This window comes from Salvelinus fontinalis, chromosome 18, assembly GCF_029448725.1.
Source record: "Salvelinus fontinalis isolate EN_2023a chromosome 18, ASM2944872v1, whole genome shotgun sequence".
Lineage (NCBI taxonomy): Eukaryota > Metazoa > Chordata > Actinopteri > Salmoniformes > Salmonidae > Salvelinus > Salvelinus fontinalis.
In genome coordinates, this window is record NC_074682.1 from 57,709,209 (window position 1) to 57,734,919 (window position 25,711).

General features: G+C 45.8%; 1 protein-coding gene across 2 annotated transcripts in view; it reads right to left on the reverse strand.

Moving 5' to 3' along the window:
• Positions 1-5,314: 5,314 nt before the first annotated feature.
• The window catches only part of atg7 (ATG7 autophagy related 7 homolog (S. cerevisiae)), a 98,760-nt gene continuing 78,363 nt past the window's right edge, over positions 5,315-25,711 (reverse strand). For both annotated transcript variants that reach the window (XM_055869910.1, XM_055869911.1), the window contains exon 19: positions 5,315-6,370. In XM_055869910.1, coding sequence (XP_055725885.1) covers positions 6,338-6,370 — 33 coding nt within the window. In that variant the 3' untranslated portion in view covers positions 5,315-6,337. The remainder of the gene's footprint in view (positions 6,371-25,711) is intronic.

The window sequence follows — 25,711 nt, forward strand, 5'->3', positions numbered from 1 at the left end:
TCAAACTCATTCCACGGAGGGCCGAGTGTCTGCGGGTTTTCGCTCCTCCCTTGTACTTGATTGATGAATTAACATCACTAATTAGTTAGGAACTCCCCACACCTGGTTGTCTAGGGCTTTATTGAAAGGAAAAACCAAAAACCTGCAGACACTAGGCCCTCCGTGGAATGAGTTTGACACCCCTGCTCTAAGCGGAATCTGGGAGTTTTTGGGAAAGTTAACGGAAGTTTGGAATCTCTCACTTTTGTTCTGCTTCGGCAACACAATTCCCTATTCCCTACACGCTGTAGGAAAATCACTTCATGACAAAGTATTTTTTATATAGGTAACTATAAGACCATCATTACGCTGTGCGTAACGAAATGTACAGAGAAAATAAAAAAAATCATAGGTATTTTTGGAGCATCAATGAATTTGTTAATGATATGTAGCTATTTAATTTCCTTTTTCTTTTTTTGTCCAATCATGCGTTTTATTACTTTTTCTTTTTGTTGTTAAAAAAAAAAGAAAGAAAAAAAAGTTGATCTTTTTTGTTTTGTTTTTTAGATGTTAAATTTTTCATTTTTTTAAAAGGTTAAAGTGCAGGAACACAGTAATAATATGAAAAAAACACTGCATTGATGATAGACACTTGTGTATTTTGGTCAGTTATAATGCTGCATAAAGGCTACTCAGCAGACAGTCTACAAAGGCATAATGGTTATGTCCCAACAATCAACGGATTCCCTACATAGGGAAAAGTGCCATTTGTAACCAATCCTCTTTATTTCAACCATTTGCCTCTTGAGACAATTGAACAAAATATCGTTGTCATCCATCTTGTTTGACTTCTTTTGTGATCCGGTAAAAACAGGTATAGCCAGATAGTCATCCAACCAGTATGGGATAAAGATGCTTCTGTATTAGCTATGTTATTTAATGGAAGATCCCAGGAAGACTAACTGCGTCCATCCCAAAATTGAACCCTTTCCCCTATATAGTGTACTAGTCAACAGCAGATACATAGGGAATTAGGTACCCTTTCGGGATGCAACCAATGAAACACTAAATATTCAAGTTGCTTCACTTGGAAGCTACATCAACATTGTAGTATTCTACTGTCCATGCTGTTAGTAAATCTGTGTTAAACCTTCGTTTTGTGGCCTTGTTCCTCCAACTAAAAAAGGTTTTGGCAGGCCACCTTTTTTGTACTTAAGTAGTATCGATGAACAATAAACTGCTCTTAAACCTCACGTTGTGTCTCGGTCTGGTCACTTATGTTATTAGTTATATTACTCTGTCTGGTTACTTATGTTATTAGTTATATTACTCTGTCTGGTTACTTATGTTATTAGTTATATTACTCTGTCTGGTCACTTATGTTATTAGTTATATTACTCTGTCTGGTCACTTATGTTATTAGTTATATTACTCTGTCTGGTCACTTATGTTATTAGTTATATTACTCTGTCTGGTCACTTATGTTATTAGTTATATTACTCTGTCTGGTCATTACTGTTTATTACCAAGTCTCTAAACCCTGAGTCTGTCCCTAGCGTTAAATAATTAGTTATTACCAAGTCTCTAAACCCTGAGTCTGTCCATAGCGTTGGAGTCCTAGTCTGAGTTTCTTTATACTCAAGAGTACTACACTGGTTTTTAATGGTATATTTTATGTGTTAATAACTACTAGAACGTGGTGGATCAGTCAGGTATGGTTATTAGTATGTTGAGTTATATATATATATATATATATATTTATATATATATATATATTTATATATAACAGTTGTAAAGTACTTAAGTATAAATACTATAAAGTACTACTTAAGTAGGTTTTGGGGGTATCTGTACTTTTACTTCACTACATTCCTTAGGAAAAGTATGTACTTTTTACTCCATACATTTTCCCTGACACCCAAAAGTACTCGTTACATTTTGAATATTTAGCAGGACAGAACATTTTTGAAATCCTTATGGAGAGAATATCCCTGGGCATCCCTACTGCCTGTGATCTGGTGGACTCACTAAACACACACTTTGTTTGTAAATGTCTGTGTTGGAGTGTACTTTTACTTTTGATACGTAAGAATATTTAAACGAAATACTTTTGAACTTTAGTATTTTACTGGGTGACTTAAAGTATTACTTGAGTCATTTTCTATTAAGGTATCTTTACATTTACTTAAGTATAACAATTGGGTACTTTTTATATATATATTTTTATTTATTTGTTGATGATTGAGATATACACTGACCAGACAGTTTATTAGGTACACCCATCTAGTACCAGGGTCAGACCCCCCCTTTGCCTCCTGAACAGACTGAATTGGTCCATTACTCTGCCATCAGCATGACGCACAGGAAGTGGGAGTCATCGGTGCAGGCGATGTTTTATCACGCCTCATTTGTCCAGTGTTGGTGATGGCGCGGCCACTGGAGCCGCTGCTTCCTGTTCTTAGCTGATAGGAGTGGAACCCGATGTGTTCTTCTGCTGCAATAGCCAATCAGTAACAAGGATCGACGAGTTGTGAGTTCCAAGATGTCGTTCTGCACATGACTGTTGTACTGTGCTGTTATTTGTCTGTTTGTGGGCCGCCTGTTAGTTTGTGAGATACTGTCTCCGGCGTGCCTGGGAACAACGATCATACCACAGTCACTTAAGTCACTTTTTGCCCATTCTAATGTTCAATCAAACAGTAACTGAATGCCTCAATGCCTGTCCGCCTGCATTTTCAAGTTTTGCCATAGATTTTATAAGCCGATTCAAGTCAAAACTGTAACTTGGCCACTCTGGATCATTCAACGTCGTCTTGGTAAGCAACTCCAGTGTATATTTGGCCTTGTGTTTTAGGTTATTGTCCTGCTGAAAGGTGAATTAATCTCCCCGTGTCTGTTGGAAAGCAGACAACCAGCTTTTACTCTAGGATTTAGCTCTGTTACATTTATTTTTTATCCTAAACAACTTCCTAGTCCTTGCTGATAAGTATACCCATAACATGATGCAGCCTCCACCATGCTTGAAAATATGAAGTGGTACTCAGTGATGTGTTGGATTTGCCCCAAACATACCGCTTTGTATTCAGGACAAAAAGTTCAGTTTGCCACATTTGTTGCAATATTACTTTATGCATCCTGTTTGCAAGGATCTGTTTTGGAATATTTTAATTCTGTACAGGCTTCTTTTCACTCTGTCAATTAGTTTAGTACTGTGGAGTAATTACAGTGTTAACCCATTCTCAGTTTTCTCATATCACAGCCGTTAAACTCTTAATTGTTTTAAAGTCACCATTGGCCTCATGGTGAAATCCCTGAGCGGTTTCCTTCCTCTCCGGCAACTGAGTTAGGAAGGACACCTGTAATCTTTGTAGTGACTGGATGTATTGATACACCAGCCAAAGTGTAAATAACAACTTCATCATGGTCAAACGGATATTCAAAATCTACCAATCGGTGCCCTTCTTTGCAAACCATTGGAAAACCTCCATGGTCTTTGTGGTTGAATCTGTGCTTGAAATTGACTTAAGGGACCTTACAATTATCTGTATGTGTTGGGATACAGAGATGTGGTAGCCAGTTAATGTTAAACCCTGAAATTCCCTGCTCGACTAAGGGACCTGACAGGTAATTGTAGGTGTGGGAAACAGAGATAAGGTAGTCATTCTAAAATCATGTTAAACACTATTATTGCAAACAGAGTGAGTCCATGAAACTTATGTGACCTGTTAAGCACATTTGTACTCCTGAGCCTATAAAGGGTTAAATACTTATTTACTCAGCACATTTTTTTTTTTTTAGCTTGTTATACATTTCTAAAAGCATAATTCCACTTTGACATTATGGGGTGAAACCTTTGAGGCATTTGGAAAGTATTCAGACCCCTTTTTCCACATGTTATGGTCACTCTAACAGAGCTCCTCTGTGGAGATGGGAGAACCTTCCAGAAGGACAACAATCTCTGCAGCACTCCACCTATCAGGTCTTCATGGTAGTGGCCAGATGTGCCTTTTACTGAGGAGTTTGTCAAAAGGCACCTAAAGGATTATTATATTTTATTTATCCAGGGTAGGCCAGTTGAGAACATGTTCTCATTTACAACTGCGACCTGGCCAAGATAAACCAAAGCAGTTCGACACATACAACAACACAGAGTTACACACAAACGTAGTCATTCTCTGGTCTGATGAAGCCAAAATTTAACTCCTAGGCCTGAATGCCAAGCGTCACATCTGGAGGAAACCTGGCACCATCCCTACGGTGAAGCATGGTGGTGGCAGCATCATGCCGTGGGGATGTTTTTCAGCAGCAGGGACTGGGAGACTAGTCAGGATCGAGGGAAATATGAACGGAGAAAAGTACAGAGAGATCCTTGATGAAAACCTGCTCCAGAGCTCTCAGGACCTCAGACTGGGGTGAAGGTTCACTTTCCAACAGGACAACGACCCTAAGCACACAGCCAAGACAATGCAGGAGTGGCTTCGGGACAAGTCTCAATGTCATTGAGTGGCCCAGCCAGAACCTGGACTTGAACCCAATCGAATATCTCAGGAGACCTGATAATATCTGTGTAGCGACGCTCCCCATCCAACCTGACAGGATCTGCAGAGAAGAATAATAAATACAAGTGTGCAGTGTAATACCCAAGAAGACTCGAGGCTGTAATCGCTGCTAAAAAGGTGTTTCAACTAAAGAGTCTGAATACTTATGTAAATGTGATATTTTTTTATTTGTAATACATTTTCAAAATTTCTAAAAACCTGTTTTTTCTTTGTCATTGTGTATGTACACACCTGCCCTTTCCATGACAGACTGACCAGGTGAAAGCTATGATCCCTTGATGTCACCTGTTAAATCCACTTCAATCAGTGTAGATGAAGGGGAGGAGACGGGTTAAAGAAGGATTTTTAAGCCTTGAGACAATTGAAACATGGATTGTGCATCATTCAGAGGGTGAAAGGGCAAGACAAAAGACTGAAGTGCCTTTGAACGGGGTATGGGTAGTAGGTGCCAGGCGCACTGGTTTGAGTGTGTCAAGAACTGCAACGCTGCTGGGTTTTTCACACTCGACAGTCTCACGTGTGTATCAATAAATGTCCATCACCCAAAGGACATCCAGCCAATTTGACACAACTGTGGGGAAGCATTGGAGTCAACATGGGTCAGCATCCCTGTGGAACGCTTTCAACACCTTGCACAGTTCATGCCCTGACGAATTGATGTTGTTCTGAGGGGGAGAGGGGGGATTCAACTTAATATTAGGAAGGGGTTCTTAAATGTTTGGTACTCAGTGTATATAGGTGGTTGATGTGGATGAAATGAAATGAAGAGGACAACATCCATACAGGGAACATTTAATTTGATTTACATCCAATGTAAGAGTCAAATATGGCTTTTATCTGTACTTGACCAAAGATGTTACAAAAAAGGACAAGACGCAACATGACAAAATCTGAAAACTTACAGTGGTGGCATCATTCTGCGTTTCACAAACCGTGGTACCTACCCTCAGGGTTGTAAAGCAGTTCCTATTGTGTGTTGTACTGTATTGTAGGTCTACATCAAGCCATATTTCCACAGTGTAATATGTGTGAAAAGTCCCTGAAACTGCAATAGTAAAGGGCTTACATGTGTTACATATATATACTGTATGTTACAGGAGAAGGTCAATTTTGGGACATATATACATTCCCCGTAACACATTTGAAACAGGAAAGGAGACAGCATATATTACAAGTTAAATCAGTTGACAGACAGTGAGCTGGGTATGGGTCGTATCAGGACAACTTATCTGGGAAACAAATAACACAAATGATTCAAGATAGACTGAAAAGCATTTAAACAATCTTTACATTCCCCCTCAGAACATAGAAGGTATAGAACAGAATGTCTCACCATATTAGTTGTCATGAGAGCGACACTGTTATAATGCGAGGGGTTCTCCCTTAACACTACAGACATTCTTTACATTTCAGATGTTTATTAGATGTTAATATTAAACCGTATCAGTAACATTTTAAAGATGACCTTTTTTCATCCTGATGATACCCAACGTCAATTCAAACAGTTTCAGAAAATACTCGGAAGACCCGATATTCTTAATTCAACTCTTGACCATTTCAAATGTTGTTAGCCGTTATTTAAACTGTATCAGGGGGGCATATATAAACACCAACCGGGGTTTAGAAAATAATAATAATAGTGAAGAAAGGCCCATTATATATGTTCTGAACTCTGACCAGAAGAGATGAGAAGTGATGGCTTGTGGGAACGCAGTAGAATGGCTTTGGGACTGTGTTCCGTGTTCTGTGTTCTGTGTTCCGTGTTCCAATTCTAGAACTGTGAGGTTTCGGGTTCCGTCTCAGATGCTCTCATCATCACTCATGTCCCAGATCTAAAGACAATAAAACAAACATAACAGAAATGAGATAAAGTGCTCACATGTAGAAGAGACAGAAGGAATGGGTTTGATTCCATATCAGAGAGACTGTACAGAAAGCCATCGCCAAGCCCTGAATGTGACCACAGATTATCCACTATTTTTTATTTTATTTATTTATTTTACCGTTAAAATAAATAGTGTGTTTGAGTAGGATCAGGGACAGACTACCACACTGCCCGTGAGTGTTCGTTGAGATGGAAGGGGAGGAGACTGTGGTTCAGTAACTACAGCACCACTGTGGTAGTCAGGTCCAGTAACTACAGCACCACTGTGGTAGTCAGGTCCAGTAACTACCGTAACACTGTGGTAGTCAGGTCCAGTACCTACAGCACCACTGTGGTAGTCAGGTCCAGTAACTACAGCACCACTGTGGTAGTCAGGTCCAGTAACTACAGCACCACTGTGGTAGTCAGGTCCAGTAACTAAAGCACCACTGTGGTAGTCAGGTCCAGTAACTACCGTAACACTGTGGTAGTCAGGTCCAGTACCTACAGCACCACTGTGGTAGTCAGGTCCAGTAACTACAGCACCACTGTGGTAGTCAGGTCCAGTAACTACAGCACCACTGTGGTAGTCAGGTCCAGTAACTACAGCACCACTGTGGTAGTCAGGTCCAGTAACTACAGCACCACTGTGGTAGTCAGGTCCAGTAACTACAGCACCACTGTGGTAGTCAGGTCCAGTAACTACAGCACCACTGTGGTAGTCAGGTCCAGTAACTACAGCACCACTGTGGTAGTCAGGTCCAGTAACTACAGCACCACTGTGGTAGTCAGGTCCAGTAACTACCGTAACACTGTGGTAGTCAGGTCCAGTAACTACAGCACCGCTGTGGTAGTCAGGTCCAGTAACTACAGCACCGCTGTGGTAGTCAGGTCCAGTAACTACAGCACCGCTGTGGTAGTCAGGTCCAGTAACTACAGCACCGCTGTGGTAGTCAGGTCCAGTAACTACAGCACCACTGTGGTAGTCAGGTCCAGTAACTACCGTAACACTGTGGTAGTCAGGTCCAGTACCTACAGCACCACTGTGGTAGTCAGGTCCAGTAACTACAGCACCACTGTGGTAGTCAGGTCCAGTACCTACAGCACCACTGTGGTAGTCAGGTCCAGTAACTACCGTAACACTGTGGTAGTCAGGTCCAGTAACTACCGTAACACTGTGGTAGTCAGGTCCAGTAACTACAGCACCACTGTGGTAGTCAGGTCCAGTAACTACAGCACCACTGTGGTAGTCAGGTCCAGTAACTACAGCACCACTGTGGTAGTCAGGTCCAGTAACTACCGTAACACTGTGGTAGTCAGGTCCAGTAACTACAGCACCGCTGTGGTAGTCAGGTCCAGTAACTACAGCACCGCTGTGGTAGTCAGGTCCAGTAACTACAGCACCACTGTGGTAGTCAGGTCCAGTAACTACAGCACCACTGTGGTAGTCAGGTCCAGTAACTAAAGCACCACTGTGGTAGTCAGGTCCAGTAACTACAGCACCGCTGTGGTAGTCAGGTCCAGTAACTACAGCACCACTGTGGTAGTCAGGTCCAGTAACTACAGCACCACTGTGGTAGTCAGGTCCAGTAACTACAGCACCACTGTGGTAGTCAGGTCTAGTAACTACAGCACCACTGTGGTAGTCAGGTCCAGTAACTACAGCACCACTGTGGTAGTCAGGTCCAGTAACTACAGCACCACTGTGGTAGTCAGGTCCAGTAACTACAGCACCACTGTGGTAGTCAGGTCCAGTAACTACAGCACCACTGTGGTAGTCAGGTCCAGTAACTACAGCACCACTGTGGTAGTCAGGTCCAGTAACTACAGCACCACTGTGGTAGTCCCAGAGAGAGACAGAGAAGAGCCCTTTCTATCCCTGTCTGTGGTTTTGGCATGACGGCCCTGCCTTGGTTTTCAACAGGGAGTCTGCAAGAGGGAGGCTATAATTATGCACATCATTATCTTAATTACAGCCCCCGGAGTGGGCCTTTACACAGCCTCCAGAGGAACAGAATTCAATAAGAGCTTAAATGGGCGTTTTAGGCATTGGACATGAGATCAATGTGGACATGATTGATATAGGTCCCCTCCTGTGTTGTGACGATTGATATAGGTCCCCTCCTGTGTTGTGACGATTGATATAAGTCTCTCCCGTGTTGTGACGATTTATATAGGTCTCTCCCGTGTTGTGACGATTGATATAGGTCCCCTCCTGTGTTGTGACGATTGATATAGGTCCCCTCCTGTGTTGTGACGATTTATATAGGTCTCTCCCGTGTTGTGACGATTGATATAGGTCCCCTCCTGTGTTGTGACGATTGATATATAGTACCAGTCAAATGTTTGGACACACCAACACCTACTTTTTCTTTATTTTTACTATTTTCTACATTATAGAATAATAGTGAAGACATCAAAACTATGAAATAACACATATGGAATCATGTAGTAATGCAAACATGTATTTCCTTCTTAATTCAAGGCACTCTTAACCAGCATGGCTACCACAGTATTCTGCAGTGATACGTCATCCCATCTGGTTTGCACTTAGTGGGACAATCATTTGTTTTTCAACACCACAATGACCCAAAACACACCTCTAGGCTGTGTAAGGGCTTTATGACCAAGAAGGAGAGTGATGGAGTGCTGCATCAGATGAACTGGCCTCCACAATCACCCGACCTCAACCCAATTGAGATGGTTTGGGATGAGTTGGACCGCTGAGTAAAGGAAAAGCAGCTAACAAGTGCTCAGCATATGTGGGAACTCCTTCAAAACGGTTGGAAAAGCATTCCAGGTGAAGCTGGTTAAGAGAATGCCAAGAGTGTGCAACGCTGTCATCAAGGCAAAGGGTGGCTACTTAGAAGAATCTCAAATGTGTTTAACACTTTTTTGGTTACTACATGATTCCATATGGGTTATTTCATAGTTTTGATGTCTTCACTATTATTATACAATGTAGCAAATAGTAAAAATGAAGAAAAACCCTTCAATGAGTAGGTGTGTCCAAACTTTTGACTGGTACTGTATATCAATGAATTGGCGAGGGCACAAGAACAGTTTGCAGCACCCGGCCTCACCCTACTAGAATCCGAAGTCAAATGTCTACTGTTTGCTGATGATCTGGTGCTTCTGTCCCCAACCAAGGTGGTCCTACAGCAGCACCTAGATATTCTGCACAGATTCTGTCAGACCTGGACCCTGACAGTAAATCTCAGTAGGACAAAAATAATAGTGTTCCAAAAAAGGTCCAGTTGTCCGGACCACCAATACAAATTCCATCTAGACACCAATGCCCTTGAGCACACAAAAAACAATACATATCTTGGGCTAAACATCAGAGCCACAGGTAACTTCCACAAAGCTGTGAACGAGCTGAGAGACAAGGCAAGAAGAGTGTTTTATACCATCAAAAAGGGACATACCGATCTGGCAAAAAATACTTGACTCTGTTACAGAACCCATTGCCCTTCATGGTTGTGAGGTCTGGGGTCCGCTCACCAACCAAGAATTCACAAAATGAGACAAACGCCAAATTAAGATTCTGCAAAAAATATCCTCCGTGTACAACGTAAAACACCAAATAATGCACGCCGAGCAGAATTAGGCCGATATCCGCTAATTATCAAAATACAGAAAGAACCGTTAAATTCTACAACCACCTAAAAGGAAGCGATTCCCAAACCTTCCATAACAAAGCCATCACCTACAGAGAAATTAACCTGGAGAAGAGTCCCCTAAGCAAGCTGGTCCTGGGGCTCTGTTCACAAACACAAACACACCCCACAGAGCCCCAGGACAGCAACACAATTAGACCCAACCAAATCATTAAAAAACAAAAAGATAATTACTTAACACATTGGAAAGATTTTACCAAAAAACTAGAATGCTATTTGGTCCTAAACAGAGAGTACACAGTGGCAGAATAACTGACCACTTTGACTGACCCAAACCTAAGGAAAGCTTTGACTATGTACAGACTCAGTGAGCATAGCCTTGCTATTGAGAATTGCCGCTGTAGGCAGACCTGGCTCTCAAGATAAGACAGGCTATGTGCACACTGCCCACAAAATGAGGTGGAAACTGAGCTGCACTTCCTAACCTCCTGCCCAATGTATGACCATATTAGAGACACATATTTCCCTCAGATTACACAGATCCACAAAGAACTTGAAAACAAACCCAATTTTGATAAACTCCGATATCTACTGGGTGAAATTCCACAGTGTGTCATCACAGCAGCAAGATTTGTGACCTGTTGCCACAAGAAAAGGGCAACCAATGAAGAACAAACACCATTGTAAATACAACCCATATTTATGCTCATTTATTTTCCTTTTGTACTTGCCATGCCAATAAAGCCCTTAAAATGAATTGTGAAACAGATGAGAGACGGGGAGAGAGACAGGGAGGGAGAGAGACAGGGAGGGAGAGAGACAGGGAGGGAGAGAGACAGGGAGGGAGAGAGACAGGGAGGGAGAGAGAGGGGGAGGGAGAGAAAGGGGGAGAAAGAGAGACGGGGAGAGAGAGAGACGGGGAGAGAGAGAGAGAGAGACAGGGAGGGAGAGAGGGAGGGAGAGAGAGAGACGGGGAGGGAGAGAGACGGGGAGAGAGAGAGACGGGGAGAGAGAGAGAGAGAGACAGGGAGGGAGAGAGGGAGGGAGAGAGAGAGACGGGGAGGGAGAGAGACGGGGAGGGAGAGAGAGACAGGGAGGGAGAGAGAGACAGGGAGGAAGAGAGACAGGGAGGAAGAGAGACAGGGAGGAAGAGAGACAGGGAGGAAGAGAGACAGGGAGGGAGAGAGAGGGGGAGGGAGAGAGACAGGGAGGGAGAGAGACGGGGAGGGAGAGAGACGGGGAGGGAGAGAGACGGGGAGGGAGAGAGAGACGGGGAGGGAGAGAGAGACGGGGAGGGAGAGAGACGGGGAGGGAGAGAGACGGGGAGGGGGAGAGAGACGGGGAGGGGGAGAGAGACGGGGAGGGAGAGAGAGACGGGGAGGGAGAGAGAGACGGGGAGGGAGAGAGAGACAGGGAGGGAGAGAGAGACAGGGAGGGAGAGAGACAGGGAGGGAGAGAGACAGGGAGGAAGAGAGACAGGGAGGAAGAGAGACAGGGAGGGAGAGAGACAGGGAGGGAGAGAGACAGGGAGGGAGAGAGAGGGGGAGGGAGAGAGACGGGGAGGGAGAGAGACAGGGAGGGAGAGAGACAGGGAGGGAGAGAGACAGGGAGAGAGAGAGAGGGGGAGACAAAGAGAGCGAGTGCTCAAGTGGGACATAACAGCACATTCATATCAAACAAAGTATCTTCATTGTTCCTCTGTTGAGAGGGAGACAGCAAGAGAGAGAGGGAGACAGTGAGAGAGAGAGGGAGACAGTGAGAGAGAGAGGGAGACAGTGAGAGAGAGAGGGGGAGACAGCGAGAGAGAGACAGCAAGAGAGAGAGAGGGAGACAGTGAGAGAGAGACAGCGAGAGGGAGACAGCAAGAGAGAGAGGGAGACAGCAAGAGAGAGAGACAGCGAGAGGGAGACAGCAAGAGAGAGAGGGAGACAGTGAGAGAGAGGGGGGGAGAGAGCGAGAGAGAGAGAGGGGGGAGACAGCGAGAGAGAGAGGGGGAGACAGCGAGAGAGAGAGAGGGGGAGACAGCGAGAGAGAGAGAGGGGGAGACAAAGAGAGCGAGCTGCAGTGGGACCTAACAGCACATTCATATCAAACAAAGTACCTTCATTGTTCCTCTGTTGCTGCTTTATAAACATCAAAAGGACAGTGAGCGGAAATGCTTTGAAACAGACCAACTGGTGCTCAGAGCCTCTGTGTGTGTGTGTGTGTGTGTGTGTGTGTGTGTGTGTGTGTGTGTGTGTGTGTGTGTGTGTGTGTGTGTGTGTGTGTGTGTGTGTGTGTGTGTGTGTGTGTGTGTAAAATCTGGATAGCTAGTTGGTACTAAAACCAACACTTTACTTTGGGGGGATATTTGGTTAGTTCCAGTACTGTGTTATTCCAAACAGCCCTGTAGTTTTATAGAATAAACAATCCAAACTCCTATATCTTTCTCAGAACAGTTACCCTGTCCTTCGGCCATTTTGTCATTTCCATTTTCCTTTCTCCTTTCTGATCGTTGCTGGAACTCTAAGACCGAGATATGGAACATGTCTGTCTCTTTGAACTAAGGTAGAAGCAGAAGACCAGTCCTGCAGTCATCGTTCAGTCTGCTGATTCCCCTCTTATCTACTGGGAACAGGTTATGTATGACTAAACTCTAATCAAGGCTGTACAAGAGATATGACTGAATCTGCTGGAATTGGCAACTGCAATCTACTAGAATTGGCAAATTGTCTGTGCCTGCCCTAAACTAGCCAGAGATGAAGCCTGCCCTGGCCGGGACTAGCCAGAGATGGAGCCTGCCCTGGCCGGGACTAGCCAGAGATGGAGCCTGCCCTGGCCGGGACTAGCCAGAGATGGAGCCTGCCCTGGCCGGGACTAGCCAGAGATGGAGCCTGCCCTGGCCGGGACTAGCCAGAGATGGAGCCTGCCCTGGCCGGGACTAGCCAGAGATGGAGCCTGCCCTGGCCGGGACTAGCCAGAGATGGAGCCTGCCCTGGCCGGGACTAGCCAGAGATGGAGCCTGCCCTGGCCGGGACTAGCCAGAGATGGGGCCTGCCCTGCCCAGGACTAGCCAGAGATGGAGCCTGCCCTGCCCAGGACTAGCCAGAGATGGAGCCTGCCCTGGCCGGGACTAGACAGAGATGGAGCCTGCCCTGGACTAGCCAGAGATGGAGCCTGCCCTGCCCAGGACTAGACAGAGATGGACCCTGCCCTGGCCTAAACTAGCCAGAGATGGAGCCTGCCCTGGCCGGGACTAGCCAGAGATGGAGCCTGCCCAGGACTAGCCAGAGATGGAGCCTGCCCAGGACTAGCCAGAGATGGAGCCTGCCCTGCCCAGGACTAGACAGAGATGGAGCCTGCCCAGGACTAGCCAGAGATGGAGCCTGCCCAGGACTAGCCAGAGATGGAGCCTGCCCAGGACTAGCCAGAGATGGAGCCTGCCCTGGACTAGCCAGAGATGGAGCCTGCCCTGGCCGGGACTAGCCAGAGATGGAGCCTGCCCAGGACTAGCCAGAGATGGAGCCTGCCCTGGACTAGCCAGAGATGGAGCCTGCCCAGGACTAGCCAGAGATGGAGCCTGCCCTGGCCGGGACTAGACAGAGATGGAGCCTGCCCTGCCCAGGACTAGCTAGAGATGGAGCCTGCCCTGCCCAGGACTAGACAGAGATGGAGCCTACCCTTGTAGCTGAATTACCATAATTGTACCACCGACAGTAGCTCTTAAACCACCATCTGTTTTACATATATTATGATTAAAAACACATAAAGAAAACAGTCCTCCTTTTATCTCTGGGATTAAAACTGGAACCATTAGCAGCAGTTAAACAAAGGACCACACAGGGAAGGAGCAGCGTTAACAGCTTGAACATGGGGCCCTTACGTCGCCCAGAGTGCACCAGACCTGGGTTCAAATATTAGCGGAAAACTTTTAGCGTTTGCTTCAGCCTGCCTGGAGTTTCCTATCAATTCCATTGCAACAGGCAAGGTCAATCAAGCCCAGATAATGTATTTGAAATGATTTCCAGGTCCCAGGTCTTCTTAAATGTCCCATTCAGGAGGGGATGAATGTAGATTTAAGCACCGACTGGGTGCAGGCCATTAGGCAGGGCTGCTGACTCAGAGTCAGATGTATACAAAAAATCACAAGAGCTAATTGTAAATACGAATGGTTGTATACATAAATCACTAATTATAGATCATTATAAACACTAACACAATGCAGAAGCCTGATTATTTGGATCAGAGTCGTCGGAACTCTAATGACGAGGATGAAACAGGAAACAAGATACTTGAAATGAATTATTAATTAAAAACCTCTGATTCACTACATCCACAGATAATCAGTCTCAGAAACCCTCTAATTCCCTACATCCACAGATAATCAGTCTCAGGAAAATCTAAATTCACTACATCCACAGATAATCAGTCTCAGAAACCTCTAATTCACTACATCCACAGATAATCAGTCTCAGAAACCCTCTAATTCCCTACATCCACAGATAATCAGTTTCAGAAACCCCCTAATTCACTACATCCACAGATAATCAGTTTCAGAAACCCCCTAATTCACTAAATCCACAGATAATCAGTCTCAGAAACCCCCTAATTCCCTACATCCACAGATAATCAGTCTCAGAAACCCCCTAATTCACTACATCCACAGATAATCAGTCTCAGAAACCCCCTAATTCACTACATCCACAGATAATCAGTCTCAGAAACCCCCTAATTCCCTACATCCACAGATAATCAGTTTCAGAAACCCCCTAATTCACTACATCCACAGATAATCAGTCTCGGAAAACCCCTAATTCACTACATCCACAGATAATAAGTCTCAGAAACCCCCTAATTCACTACATCCACAGATAATCAGTCTCAGAAACCCCCTAATTCACTACATCCACAGATAATCAGTCTCAGAAACTCCTAATTCACTACATCCACAGATAATTAAGTCTCAGAAACCCCCTAATTCACTACATCCACAGATAATCAGTCTCAGAAACCCCCTAATTCACTACATCCACAGATAATCAGTCTCAGAAACCCCCTAATTCACTACATCCACAGATAATCAGTCTCAGAAACCCCCTAATTCACTACATCCACAGATAATCAGTCTCAGAAACCCCCTAATTCACTACATCCACAGATAATCAGTCTCATCAACTGAACACAACACATTCACTGCTCAAGTGAACTGCCAGTCACTACAACATGCTGCTGTCACAGGATATAGTTAGCAGTTATTTCCCACGTCATTGTTCCATATCCTGTCTGATGAATCACTGGTGAGATTACGCAACAGCTCTGTGTGTCAACGAGCTCACCTGGTCGTGTAGATGTTAGAGCCTGTAGACCAGTGTCCCAACTCCAGTCCCCCCCGACAGCCCAACTCCAGTCTCCCCCGACAGCCCAACTCCAGTCCAACCCCGACAGCCCAACTCCAGTCCAACCCCGACAGCCCAACTCCAGTCTCCCCCGACAGCCCAACTCCAGTCTCCCCCGACAGCCCAACTCCAGTCGGCTGTTGAGGGGTTGGACTGGAGTTGGGCTGTCGGGGGGGACTGGAGTTGGGCTGTCGGGGGGGACTGGAGTTGGGCTGTCGGGGGGGACTGGAGTTGGGCTGTCGGGGGGGACTGGAGTTGGGGGGACTGGAGTTGGGCTGTTGGGGGGACTGGAGTTGGGCTGTTGGGGGGGGACTGGAGTTGGGCTGTTGGGGAGGACTGGAGTTGGGGGGACTGGAGTTGGGCTGTTGGGGAGGACTGGAGTTGGGGGGACTGGAGTTGGGCTATTGGGGGGGACTGGAGTTGGGGGGACTGGAGTTGGGCTGTTGGGGGGACTGGAGTTGGGCTGTTGGGGGGGACTGGAGTTGTAAAACACTACTGTAGAACCACAACACAGCCGCTCACCATACCTCACACAAATGAACAGAAATTTATGCAACAAGCTCACCTGTGGTTTACCAGAAGCTGTGGAAAAAGTGACTAAGATACGAAGACAATAGGACTACTGCCCAGGTGGCTGAGTTACCATAACAGCTGGTTTGTATTTTCCAGTAAGATACAAGTCTGGATTTGTAAAAGCCTAAAATCAGTCTGTCCTAGTAGGGCTTCGACTATCATAACAGCCAGCCAGCCAGCCAGCCAGCCAGCCAGCTAGTTAAGTCCAGTAAATTAGACTATCATAACAGCTAGTTAAGTCCAGTAAGTTAGACTATCATAACAGCTAGTTAAGTCCAGTAAGTTAGACTATCATAACAGCCAGCCAGCCAGCCAGCTAGTTAAGTCCAGTAAGCCTGTCTGTCTGTCTGTCTGTCTGTCTGTCTGTCTGTCTGTCTGTCTGTCTGTCTGTCTGTCTGTCTGTCTGTCTGTGTATTACTTAGGAGTCTGCCCAGCTGTGTATCATCAGGTTCCAGGGTTTTCATTGGTTAAGTATTGTCCAGTATCTCTGAAAGGTGTCCTGTCAGTGTTTCCCCATCACTCTTCTAAGGAATCTGTTCTTCTCTGTCTGGCAGAAAACAGTCATTCTAACATGACAGAACGCAGCTCTACCTTTTAAAAAAACATTCATTATTTCCTCTCCCATGTTTCAGAGGTAGATCGATGTCACACACACTCAGCGACTGACGTCAGAGTAAGTTAACAGAGGTCAGGTGTAGTTTAGGTGTAGTGTAGTGTGTGTGTGTGTGTGTGTGTGTGTGTGTGTGTGTGTGTGTGTTCTTAGCCTTGGTCTCAGGAGGGAACTGTGTGAGCAGGCCAGCACTGAACCTGACGTAACTTGCTGTTCCGTGTGTGTGTTAGTCAGGCTGTGACAGAAGAATAACAGGGTTAGAGTGGGAACAGGGTTAGAGTGGGAACAGGGTTAGAGTGGGAACAGGGTTAGAGTGGGAACAGGGTTAGAGTGGGAACAGGGTTAGAGTGGGAACAGGGTTAGAGTGGGAACAGGGTTAGAGTGGGAACAGGGTTAGAGTGGGAACAGGGTTAGAGTGGGAACAGGGTTAGAGTGGGAACAGGGTTAGAGTGGGAACAGGGTTAGAGTGGGAACAGGGTTAGAGTGGGAACAGGGTTAGAGTGGGAACAGGGTTAGAGTGGGAACAGGGTTAGAGTGGGAACAGGGTTAGAGTGGGAACAGGGTTAGAGTGGGAACAGGGTTATAGTGGGAACAGGGTTATAGTGGGAACAGGGCAGGGAGACTTGTAGTGGGAACAGGGTCCTAGTGGGAACAGGGCAGGGGGACTTGTAGTGGGAACAGGATTATAGTGAAGATCCCAGCTGAGGTCATGTCCTGCCTGTGTTTTCTAACTCAGACCAGGCTACAGAAACAACACACCAGAACCAGGCTTAGAGGAAAAGATGAGGAGGAGGGGGGGGGGAGTGTTTCAGAAACACCAGGGGTTTCCCCACTCTGTCAGCAGGGGCCCTGGACTGCTTTCCTGCATGACCTCTCCTCTCTCCCAGGCTGTCACCACCTTACAGTCATACAGTCCCTACAGTACAGTCACCACTGAACAACCCAACACTAACAACCAACCAGTACTGGCAATCTGTACTATAGCTAACCCTGAGTCCTACTAACAACCGCAAACATCTACCACCAATATCTACCTTCACCATCCTCAAACGACCCTCCCCATCCTCAAACTACCCTCACCATCCTCAAACTACCCTCCCCACTACCCTCACCATCCCCAAACTACCCTCAACATCCCCAAACTACCCTCAACATCCCCAAACTACCCTCAACATCCCCAAACTACCCTCCCCATCCCTCAACATCCCCAAACTACCCTCCCCATCCCCAAACTACCCTCACCATCCTCAAACTACCCTCACCATCCTCAAACTACCCTCACCATCCCCAAACTACCCTCACCATCCTCAAACTACCCTCACCATCCTCAAACTACCCTCAACATCCCCAAACTACCCTCACCATCCCCAAACTACACTGCCCATCCCCAAACTACCCTCCCCATCCCCAAACTACCCTCACCATCCTCAAACTACCCTCCCCATCCCCAAACTACCCTCACCATCCTCAAACTACCCTCACTACCCCCAAACTACCCTCAAACTACCCTCACCATCCCCAAACTACCCTCAAACTACCCTCACCATCCTCAAACTACCCTCCCCATCCCCAAACTACCCCCAAACTACCCTCACCATCCCCAAACTACCCTCACCATCCTCAAACTACCCTCACCATCCTCAAACTACCCTCACCATCCCCAAACTACCTTCCCCATCCCCAAACTACCCTCCCCATCCTCAAACTACCCTCCCCATCCTCAAACTACCCTCCCCATCCTCAAACTACCCTCAAACTACCCTCACCATCCCCAAACTACCCTCAAACTACCCTCACCATCCTCAAACTACCCTCCCCATCCCCAAACTACCCCCACCATCCCCAAACTACCCTCACCATCCCCAAACTACCCTCACCATCCCCAAACTACCCTCAAACTACCCTCACCATCCTCAAACTACCCTCCCCATCCCCAAACTACCCCCACCATCCCCAAACTACCCTCACCATCCCCAAACTACCCTCCCATCCCCAAACTACCCCCAAACTACCCTCCCCATCCCCAAACTACCCCCAAACTACCCTCCCCATCCCCAAACGACCCTCCCCATCCCCAAACTACCCTCCCCATCCCCAAACTACCCTCACCATCCCCAAACTACCCTCACCATCCCCAAACTACCCTCACCATCCCCAAACTACCCTCCCCATCCCCAAACTACCCTCAACATCCACAACAACCCAAAACCACTTCACAAAGAGTATCTCTCGCCGATTCTACTTCTCCCTCAACTTCCCCACCCATAGTCACCCTTCTTTCTCGGCTCCATTTCCAGCAGATTCACTTAAATACCAGCTAGAAAAACACAGTCCGTCTCTCCTGGGTGTGGTGGTCGAGAGTGAGAGCGAGCGAGAGTGAGCACCAGCTGTGGTTTGTTGTTCCTCTGGATAGAGAGAGGCCGTGCAACTTCTCTCTCTCTCTCTCTCTCTCTCTCTCTCTCTCTCTCTCTCTCCCTCTCCCCCTCTCCCCCTCTCTCCCTCTCTCCCTCTCTCCCTCTCTCCCTCTCTCCCTCTCTCCCTCTCTCCCTCTCTCCCTCTCTCCCTTTTCCTCTTCCTCTTCCTCTTCCTGTCACTCTCTTTTTCTCTGCCTCTCTATTTATCTTTCTCTCTCCCTCTTCCTGTCTCTCTTTTCCTCTCGCTCTACCCCAATGTTCCTTTCTTTCTCTCGCTCCCTTTTCCGGTCTCTCTCTCCCTTTTTTATCTCCTTCTCTCACGGTGTGTGTGTGTGTGTGTGTGTGTGTGCGCGTGTGACACATTTCCTTCCCTACATAAGCGGTTCAGGAAAACCCTTGCCAGTGATTCCGTCCCAAACCCTGTTAATTTCACAGTGACTTTAACTCAACCGATTAAAATCAGCAGTAGCTCTCCTGTATTGGACTGAAAACCATCCAAAACGGACAGAGAATAAACACCCACAGCTACAATCAGGAGCCTGATGTTTTGTGTTACTGGCTGGATCTAAAGTCAACAACGTATGAAAGATATACATTTTCTGAGATATAGTATATTTACATACATTTATATACTATATTTTAAACAGACTTGTTTCCTCAAAACCTCACCCCGAGGAAAACACTACTACTACCACTACCACTACTAGTATTACTACCACTACTAGTATTACTACCACTACAATACCACTACTAGTATTACTACCACTACTACTAGTATTACTACCACTACAATACCACTACTAGTATTACTACCACTACAATACCACTACTAGTATTACTACCACTACAATAACACTACTAGTATTACTACCACTACAATAACACTACTAGTATTACTACCACTACAATATCACAACTAGTATTACTAACACTGCTAAACTCAGCAAAAAAAGAAATGTCCCTTTATCCCTGCCTTTTTCCCTACAAACGGGAGGCAATTAAGGTCACAGTTATGAAAACTTAGGACACTAAAGAGGCCTTTCTACTGACTCCAAAATACCAAGAGAAAAATGCCCAGGGTCCCTGCTCATCTGCGTGAACATGCCTTAGGCATGCTGCAAGGAGGCATGAGGACTGCAGATGTGGCCAGGGCAATAAATTGCAATATCCGTACTGTGAGACGCCTAAGACAGCGCTACAGGGAGACAGGACGGACAGCTGATCATCCTCGCAGTGGCAGACCACGTGTAACAACACCTGCACAGGATCGGTACATCCCGAACATCACACCTGCGGGACAGGTACAGGATGGCAACAACAACTGTCCGAGTTACACCAGGAACGCACAATCCCTCCATCAGTGATCAGACTGTCCTCAATAGGCTGAGAGAAGCTGGACTGAGGGCTTGTAGGCCTGTTGTAAGGCAGGTCCTCACCAGACATCAACGGCAACAATGTCGCCTATGGGCACAAACCCACCGTCACTGGACCAGACAGGACTGGCAAAAAGTGCTCTTCACTGACGAGTCGCGGTTTTGTCTCACATGGGGTGATGGTCAGATTCGCGTTTATCGTCGAAGGAATGAGCGTTACACCGAGGCCTGTACTCTGGAGCGGGATCGATTTGGAGGTGGAGGGTCCATCATGGTCTGGGGCGGTATGTCACAGCATCATCGGACTGAGCTTGTTGTCATTGCAGGCAATCTCATCGCTATGCGTTACAGGGAAGACATCCTCCTCCCTCATGTGGTACCCTTCCTGCAGACTCATCCTGACATGACCCTCCAGCATGACAATGCCACCAGCCATACTGCTCATTCTGTGCGTGATTTCCTGCAAGACAGGAATGCCAGTGTTCTGCCATGGCCAGCGAAGAGCCCGCATCTCAATCCCATTGAGCACGTCTGGGACCTGTTGGATCGGAGGGTGAGGGGGCTAGGGCCATTCCCCCCCAGAAATGTCCGGGAACTTGCAGGTGCCTTGGTGGAAGAGTGGGGTGACATCTCACAGCAAGAACTGGCAAACCTGGTGCATTCCACGAGGAGGAGATGCACTGCAGTACTTAATGCAGCTGGTGGCCACACCAGACACTGGCTGTTACTTTTTATTTTGACCCCCCCCCCCCCCCCCCCCCTTTGTTCGGGGACACATTATTCCATTTATATTAGTCACATGTCTGTGGAACTTGCTCAGTTTGTCATTAATCAAAAAATATATATATAATGTTTTAATGTACTTCTTTTTTACGTTTTAATAATAACGACACGCATACATATATATATATATATATCATCTTTTTAGTCCAAAAACAGAAAAGGTTCTCTTTAGAACACCAAAGAATCATTTTTTCTAAGCCTATTTTACATTACCCGTACGTAATGTTTACACTGAAATAGCAGTTACAACAATCTGCTTTCTGTCAGTCTGAGTAATAAGCGGGAGCAGAACATGGGATTTTCCCATAGAGTAGTCTCTAGCCTCGTCCAAGACAAGTCATTACTCAGCTGAGAGAGAGAAAGAGAGAGCGATGAGGAGAGAGAGAACACAAAGTGGCTAAACTCTGGTGCCCAAACACTAGGCACGCCCTGGAGCTGTTATCAGAGGACAGACTAGGGTGCCCCGGCCACATCACAATTCACACGGGCACAAATGGAACAAGCAGGAGCCACAGCACTCAAGGGAGTGATTGAAAAAAGCTTCTTCCACTTTCCACAAGGCACAAGTGGTTATCTCCACCCCGCTACCACGGAAATACTCTCACCCTGCCACCATACAGCGGGTGAATGCAAGCATTTCCCAGGACTGTGCCTCAAAACCTAACGTCTACCTGGCCCACCACTCCACCCTGGACTTGAACAGCCTTTATGACCAGGTCCACCTCTACAAGGCAGCAATCCTAACTTTCTAATTCCTCTAGGTTACAGAGAGCTGGTAGTCCCATCCACAAACTACCAGGTGGGTGGTATAGAGGAGACGGACCCACTGGTTGCCCTCTAGGTTACAGAGAGCTGGTAGTCCCATCCACAAACTACCAGGTGGGTGGTATAGAGGAGATGAACCCACTGGTTTCCCTCTAGCTTACAGAGAACTGGTAGTCCCATCCACAAACTACCAGGTGGGTGGTATAGAGGAGACGGACCCACTGGTTGCCCTCTAGCTTACAGAGAGCTGGTAGTCCCATCCACAAACTACCAGGTGTGAAACAGGAAAGAGATGTAGGGGGTATGCTCATTTGGTAGAGCAGACCTAACCCACTAATAAAATAGACAAAATAAAATTCTGATCTCAACAGAGAAACATTTCGTCATGTGTGCTACCTATATCAATACTTTAACGATGACAGCTTCTCCATCCTAGAGGGGGAGATCAACCATTTCCAGGCCCAGGGACATGTACTAGTCTGTGGCGACCTAAATGCCAGAACTGGACACGAACCTGACACCCTCAGCACACAGGGGGACAAACACCTGCCTGGAGGTGACAGTATGCCCTCCCCCATATGCCCCCCTAGATACAACTATGACAACATAACCAACAAAAACGGGTCACTGCTCCTGCAGCTCTGTCACACGCTGGGTATGTACATAGTCAATGGTAAACTTCGAGGGGACTCCTATGCTAGGTACACATATAGCTCATCTCTTGGCAGTAGTACTGTAGACTATTTTATCACTGACCTCAACCCAGAGTCTCTCAGAGCGTTCACAGTCAGCCCACTGACACCTATTAGATCACAGCAAAATCACACTACTTGAACAAAGCAATACTCAATCATGGCATCAAAGCCAAAGGAACTGAATAATATTAAGAAATGCTATAGATGGAAGGAAAGTAGTGTGGAAATCTACCAAAAAACAATTCGGCAACAACAAATTCAATCCCTTCTAGACAATTTCCTGGATAAAATGTTCCGCTGTAATAGAAGGTGTAAACTTAGCAGTAGAACGCCTAAACAGTATATTTGACCTCTTGGCTTCCCTATCAAATCTAAACATTTCAAGCAGACAAACTAAGAAAATTAACAACATTGACAAATGGTTTGAGGAAGAATGCAAAAACCTAAGAAAGAAATTGAGAAACCAATCCAACCAAACACCTAGAGACCCAGAAAACCTGAGTCTACACCTTCACTATGGTGAATCACTAAAACAATACAGAAATACACTATGGAAAAAGAAGGAACAGCACGTCAGAAATCAGCTCAATGTAATTGAAGAATCCATAGACTCTAACCACTTCTGGGAAACTTGAAACAAACAACACGAAGAGTAATCTTTCCAAAACGGAGATGTATGGATAAACGACGTCTTGGCTCTATAACAAAGAACAAAAACATTTACATGATCAAATACAAATCTTAGAATCAACTATTAAAGACTACCAGAACTCACTGGATTCTCCAATTACCTTGAATGAGCTACAGGACAAAATACAAACCCTCCAACCCTAAAAGGCCTGTGGTGTTGATGGTATCCCGAATGAAATGATAAAATATACAGACTACAAATTCCAATTGGCTATACTAAAACTCTTTAACCTGTTTGGGATAGGGGGCAGCATTTTCACGTTCAGATGAAAAGCGTGCCCAGAGTAAACTTCCTGCTACTCAGGCCCAGAAACTAATATATGCATACTATTAGTATATTTGGATAGAAAACACTCAGAAGTTCCTAAAACTGTTTGAATGATGTCTGAGTATAAGAGAACATACAGCAGGCAAAAACCTGAGAAAAATCCAACCAGGAAGTGGGAAATCTGAGGTTTGTAGTTTTTCAACTCTTTGCCTATCTAATATACAGTGTCTATGGGGTCATATTGCACTTCCCACGGCTTCCACTAGATGTCAACAGTCTTCAGAACCTTGTTTGAGGCTTCTACTGTGAAGGGGGAGAGAATGAGAGCTGTTTCAACCAGATGTCTGGCAGAGTGCCATGACCTGGTCATGCGCGTGGCCGTAAGAGCGACCTGCGTTCCATTGCATTTTTAAAGACAAAGGAATTCTCCGGTTGAAACATTATTGAAGATGTATGTTAAAAACATCCTAAAGATTGATTCTATAGATCGATTGACATGTTTCTACGAACTGTTATATAACTTTTTGGACTTTTTGTCTGAACTTTTGCCTGGACTTGCCCGCGCCTCGTGAGTTTGGATTTGTGATCTATTTGGACATAAATTATGGACTTTATCGAACAAAACAAACATCTATTGTGGAACTGGGATTCCTGGGAGTGCATTCTGATGAAGATCATCAAAGTGAATATTTATAATGCTATTTCTGACTTCTGTTGACTCCACAACATGGCGGGTACCTGTATGGCTTGTTTTTGTGTCTGAGCGCCGTACTCAGATTATAGCATGGTGTGCTTTTTCGGTAAAGCTTAGCCGTAAGAAGTTAACATCCTCCTCAGCTCTGGCATCTTCCCCAATATTTGGGACCAAGGACTGATCACCGCAATCCAGAAAAGTGGAGACATATTTGTCCCCAATAACTACCCTGGGATATGTGTCAACATCAACCTTGGGAAAATCCTCTGCATTATAATTAACAGCAGACTTGTACATTTCCTCAGTGAAAACAATGTCTGAGCAAATGTCAAATTGGCTTTTTACCAAATTACCGTACTACAGACCACACATTATAAAATCCATGTACACAAAACAACAAGTGTGCGGTTAAACATTGGCAAAAAACACACATTTCATCCACAGGGCCGTGGGGTGAGACAGGGATGCAGCTTAAGCCCCACCCTCTTCAACATATATGTCAATAAATTGGCGAGGGCACTAGAACAGTCTGCACCACCCGGCCTCACCCTCCTAGAATCTGAAGTCAAATGTTTGCTGATGATCTGGTGCTTCTGTCCCCAACCAAGGAGGGTCTACAGCAGCACCTAGATCTGTCCCCAACCAAGGAGGGCCTACAGCAGCACCTAGATCTGTCCCCAACCAAGGAGGACCTAAAGTAGCACCTAGATCTGTCCCCAAACAAGGAGGGTCTACAGCAGCACCTAGATCTTCTGCACAGATTCTGCCAGACCTGGGCCCTGACAGTCAATCTCAGTAGGACAAAAATAATGGTGTTCCAAAAAAAGGTCCAGTTGCCAGGACCACCAACACAAATTCCATTGAGACACTGTTGCCCTAGAGAACACAAAAAACAATACATCCCTAGGCCTTAACATCAGCGCCACAGGTAACTTTCACAAGACTGTGAACGATCTGAGAGACAAGGCAAGACTTCTATGCCATCAAAAGGAACAGAAAATTCGACATAACAATTAAGATCTGGCAAAAAAATACTTGAATCAGTTATAGAACCCATTGCCCTTTATGGTTGTGAGGTCTGGGGTCCGCTCACCAAAGAATAATTCACAAAATGGGGCAAACACCAAATTGAGACTGCATGCAGAATTCTGCAAAAAATATCCTCCGTGTACAACGTAAAACACCAAACAATGCATGCACAGCAGAATTAGGCCGATACCCACTAATTATCAAAATAGAGAAAAGAGACGTTAAATTCTACAACCACCTAAAAGGAAGCGAATCTTTGACTACGTACAGACTCAGTGAGCATTGCCTTGCTATTGAAAAAGGCCGCTGTAGGCAGACTTGGCTCTCAAGAGAAGACAGGCCATGTGCACACTGCCCACAAAATGAGGTGGAAACTGAGCTGCACTTCCTAACCTCCTGCCAAATGTATGACCATATGAA